Source organism: Lactuca serriola, chromosome 5, assembly GCF_051521515.1.
Source record: "Lactuca serriola cultivar US96UC23 chromosome 5, Lser_US96UC23_V15, whole genome shotgun sequence".
Classification (NCBI taxonomy): domain Eukaryota; kingdom Viridiplantae; phylum Streptophyta; class Magnoliopsida; order Asterales; family Asteraceae; genus Lactuca; species Lactuca serriola.
Window position 1 is genome coordinate 32,279,365 of NC_136412.1, and position 5,257 is coordinate 32,284,621.

Genomic DNA, 5,257 nt, shown 5'->3' on the forward strand with positions numbered 1-5,257 from the left:
TAAGTTCTCTAAGAAGGGTAAAAGACCATTTTACCCTTATAATGGCTCAAAAGTCCAAGCATTGACTAATCCCTAAAAGTCAACGAAGTCAACGGTCAAACTTTGACCAGACTCGTCGAGTGCACTCGGGCGACTCGGCGAGTCGACAATGGTCCTCTGAATTCTTTTAAGCCTCACTTGGCACAACGAGTTCCCTCTCTACTCCCCGGGTTACTCAGAAACGAATCGCAAGCAACCCCGACTCGACTTGTCAAGTCCACTTATGAACTCGGCGAGTTGCTCCCATGACAACACTAATCTGACCTCCTGAGGTCAGATTTGCTTCTTTAATCTAGAGATCTAACATTCTAGCACTCGAAAGTCGCGTAAAGGTTTAAACATTTTGTTCATGCAACGCATATAAGACCAAAAATGGAGAACTAACCTTTAAAATGGGGATCTACTCTCAAGGCTCACATGAAAAATCATAAAGCTGGAAGTTTGGGACCTTTTGGACCTCTCAAGGTCCAGATTTATCATCTACACCCATTGAGACATCATGTGCTTCAAGATCTAACTCAAAATGGTGCAAAGGAAACCCTAGATTCAAGGAATCTATCAATTACACGAAATGGGAAGGAACTTGTACCTTAAAACATGAATCTCAGTGTGAACAACACAAATCCAAGCTCCACAATCGATCTAGCTTGGATTTTCCCACTCCTTCTTGCAAGATCACACCAAAGGATGAAGAATTAGCCTCCAAATTGCTCTCTAAGCTCTCTTTGCTCTCTAGGGTTTTCACAGGGGAGTATTGGTCGCAAATGAAGGCGATAAGGGCCTTTAAATAGGGCTCAGGCCCTGAGATTTAGGGTTTCTTTTAACAACGCGGACTTGCCGAGTCCACGCATCGACTCGTTGAGTCCAATCATTAATCCAGTCAAAAATTAGCAATCCTACTCTGCGAGTCTGAGTGTCAACTCGTCGAGTCCCTCCATAAAATAAAAATAAATAATTAAAATAAGATACCTGGGAATCTGGATGTTTTCTCCCCCACTAGAATCAAACTTCGCCCTCGAAGTCTTACTCCGCAAACAACTCTGGAAGCTGCTCACGCATCTCCAACTCCGGCTCCCAAGTCAGCTCGGATCCTCTCTGATGTAGGCACTGGACCAGCACCAGGGGCACCTACTTGTTCCTCAGGGGCATCAGAGATGAAAACATATATAAGCACTTATAAAACCGCATCACATCAATGTAAAATACATTAACACTTCCCTTTATAGATGGAAGCTTTGATGAGGACAAAAAAAGAATGTGTCAAGCCACGGGAGTGCTAGACGCCAACTTTGATTCCATGTAGGATATGCATGAATTCCAACATTGTCTCTAAAAAAAACCTTATGGAGAAAATAGAGACTCAACATATATAGACACCTATAATTAAAACCGTGTCACACTAATATGAGATACAATAGAAAAGGAATTCTGAACATATTTTATATTTAATTTCAGGGTGTCACTACTTGAAATCATATATTAGTGACAGACCATTCCATTGCATGTATCAGAGTGCTAGATGTTGACTCTATACCATCTAACTCTATACCATTTAGGACAAGTTGTACCCATTAGACCTACCAGAATAACAATGACGAAGAGGCTCGTGGTCGACATCTCCACGAGCGTTGTCTGTGCACACCACCCCAACCTATTGTGGTTGGGCGTTTTCGTGGTGGGGAAGATGCAAGACAATGACCAATGAGAGAGAGGGCTCTCTCTCTCTCTCTCTCTCTCTCTCTCTCTCTCTCTCTCCCTCCCTCCCTCCGTAGTCGTGATAGGTATATCAGAGTTTGTTCACGGTTCGTGATGGCTAGGTGGACGTGGAAGTGGTTCATGGCCCGTAAGATTTATAATGGATGACCTTAGAGTTCTCGATAAATGAAAAATAGGGTAGAAACGGATGTTAATAATTTAACGTTGTATGTCTCCTTCCTAATTTTCGTAGACTTGGCAAAACCATCAATTGATATCGCTAATTATGATAGAACAATTGCTCGCTAAGCGTCATTTAAGAGTGCGTTGGTCGAAAAAGTTACGAAAAACTGTCCGTCGCTCATCTATCGTGATCGAATTCTATCACGATCGAATTGAGCATTGTACAAGAATTGTGCAAAATCATAGAAGCAAGACATAAGAAAATCATTGAAGCAAGATATAAGAGAGCTACTGCTTCACTTGTATCCTAAGCACAAAGTGAGCATTTTTCTGTTGCTTAAAAGTTACGATAGACTGTCCATTCCTGATCAATTGCAGTCGAATTGAGTGGTGCAAGAATTGTGCAAAATCATAGAAACAAGATGTAATGTATATATTGTTTCACTTGTATATAATAAATACAAAATTGAGCATTTTTTCATATTATCATATATAGGTTTCGCATACTAAAGACCTTTAATTCGTATATAGTTTCATACCCTCTGAAAGTACACTTAAGCAAATCAATACAGCCATCAACTACTAACACCGAGGAGTTGCTACAACAAGAATAGGACACTTCTTATGAACAGTAAGACCAATGCTCTCACTCATGTCCAAATCCTCTCCATCAGTTAATGCAAAATCAAACTTATACACCAAATTAGCTAAAACAAGTTCGTTAACAACCATGGCAAACTGAATGCCAGGACACCCTCGTCGCCCAGCGCCAAATGGTATCAACTCGAAATGAAGTCCCTTGTAATCGATAGGACTGTCCAAAAACCTCTCTGGCATAAACTTATCGGGTTCTTCCCAGGTGGAACCATCTCTTGATATCGCCCATGCATTTATGATCACTTGTGTTCCTGCTGTGATGTCGTAGCCAAGTAGTTTGACATCTTGTGTTGATTCACGAAGAATGAGTAGCGGGACTGGAGCGTGTAGCCGCAGGGTTTCTTTGAGAACGGCTTTTAGGTACGGCATGTTGTCTAAGCTGTCTTCAGTGATCATTGATCTTCCTTGGCCCACTTCGCGTGCCTCCTGTTGCAGTCTTTTCATTGTTTGTGGGTGTCTTAATAGCTCGCAGATTGCCCACTCTAAGTTTGTAAACGTAGTATCAGTTCCAGCAGAAAATACATCCTACACGATCAAGATCATCAATAAATCACTACAAAGATTCAGCACAAGTTTCAATATTTTAACCATGATTCACGGTTAAATGCGTTCTTCAATTGCAATAGTACAAGAAAAAGAGAAAAAGAAAATGAAGTTTTTTGCAAGGCTCAAGTTCGTTGCATATGACGATTTTTATGGCGTCAAAAATCATAGCAATGTACCTATAAAACACAAAATGAAACGTATAGGAAGGAGTAGGAATCCAAAAGATAAAGAAAAGCTTACCATGATGATAGCTTTAATCGCATCTCGTTCAAGATGAAACCCCGTCGTGTTATCTTTTTGAATTTCTAATAAGATATCAACGAGATATTGGGTGACAACACCAACTCCTTTTTTATTTAAACGTTCTTCAATAACACCCTCAAGAAACTCATCAAATTCTTTAGCAACCTCATCAGCTCTTCGCTCTAGTCCACTCAATCGATCTACCCACGTTAGCCATGGAATATAACTCCCAACAGTAAAGCTTCCCAACAACTCCAAAAACCTGTCTAACAAACCCTTAAATTTCTTCCCATCGTATGTCCTCCCCAAAGCCACCCTACAAACAACATTATTTGTAAGTGAAATAAGCAACTCGCTCAAATTGACCACCGATTCATGGGCTTCACGAATACTTTCAATCATAAGAGACACCTCGTCTTCTCTGACTTGCCTATACGACTGAACCCTTTTGTTTGATAGAAGATGGAGCACTGCAATACTCTTCACCTGCCTCCAATACTCTCCGTACTGTGAAAAAGCTATGTCCTTTGAACCATAACAAAGTCTACCGGGAATGTTTAATTTCGGCCTGTTTGAAAAGATCAAATCATGGGTTTTCATAATCTCTCGAGCTGCATCAACAGAGGATGCTACAAGCACTGGCACGGTGCCAAGGCGAATCAACGTCAATGGACCGTAGGTTTGAGCCATGGCTTGGAGGGTGCGGTGTGGGTTGGAACCAAGTTGGTGAAGGTTTCCTATCAATGGTAACCTTCGTGGTGATGGTGGTAGGTTTTTGTGTGGTTTTGAAGTAGAAAAAAGTGTTCTGAAAAGAATTAGGAAGATAACTAAGGGAAGACTAGAGATGAGAACGAAGAAGATGAGAGACATTTCGTTAGCGCTATCTTCAAAATAAATTTTCAAACAAGTTGGGATTTTGGTTAGATGTATAGTCGTATAGGCAATAGTCATATAGTCAGAAGTTAAAATGTGACAGCATATCATTTTTGGCCATATATTGACATATTGGGATCTAGTTTTGGCCATATATTTTAGGGGTCAAAATAATAAAATAAAAAAGATTATTTAATTAGTTTTCACAATTTTTAAAATAAAAATTAAAAAATTGCAATCTTCTTCTACTCTAATAAATGATAATCTTTTTGTCACATATCACACTCTTATTGATTTCGCTAAATATCATTTCGTCGTTATTTTGGATTAAATTTTCCACATTCCATTTTATGGTTTTTTTCATTTTAAAAAATTACACATAATATTAGATGTAATAATTATAATAAATGTAATGATAAATGCATATCAATTTAATTAATTGACTTTTCTTCTAATTTCAATTTTTCTAAACAAAAACCTCATTAGTTTTCTTTATTTAATTATCTAAATTATTTGTTTAAATTTAAAATAAAAGACATTTTAATTTTAATAATTCGATATATTTTTTTTTTTAATTTTTTTTATTTAGAATTTCATATTTAATTTTTCTTTTAAATAAATCCATGTAATACATGAGTTTTACACCTAATTTTTATAATATATTATAAAAAGCATAGTATTCACAAAATTATATATATATATATATACATATATATATATATATATATATATATATATATATATATATATATATATATATAATCAGATTATTATCGTATATAGAATTTTATTAAACATATAATTAATGGACAATATTCTTAGAAACAGTAGCTACGGTAAAAAAAATCCTCTTCTTTTTACCTGTTACCGGGGTTCTCTTTTTTACTATATATACCTTTATTAAAAAATTTTCCCTGGTTATTTTTCTAATTTTGTGGGTTGCCTGAGGAGGTATCTTCGTCGGGGGATGTGCTTGGGAAATCGGAAAAGGATGGTGGAATGATGAGTTGTTGTTTGCGTT

The 5,257-nt window shown here is 37.3% G+C and overlaps 1 protein-coding gene across 1 annotated transcript; it reads right to left on the minus strand.

Moving 5' to 3' along the window:
• Positions 1–2,374: 2,374 nt before the first annotated feature.
• On the minus strand, positions 2,375–4,294 carry LOC145052295 (cytochrome P450 Tp4149-like). Its single transcript, XM_079000098.1, has 2 exons — positions 3,361–4,294; positions 2,375–3,099 (listed from the first exon to the last, which is right to left on the minus strand). The coding sequence occupies exons 1-2, from the start codon at positions 4,231–4,233 to the stop codon at positions 2,500–2,502; spliced, it is 1,473 nt and encodes a 490-aa protein (XP_078856224.1). The 5' UTR covers positions 4,234–4,294; the 3' UTR covers positions 2,375–2,499.
• Positions 4,295–5,257: the final 963 nt, after the last annotated feature.

Coding starts and splice junctions, on each gene's coding strand:
- LOC145052295 (XM_079000098.1), bottom strand. CDS start 4,233: ATGTCTCTCATCTTCTTCGTTCTCATCTCTAGTCTTCCCTTAGTTATC. Junction 3,100..3,360: donor CGATTAAAGCTATCATCATG/GTAAGCTTTTCT, acceptor TTGATCGTGTAG/GATGTATTTTCTGCTGGAAC.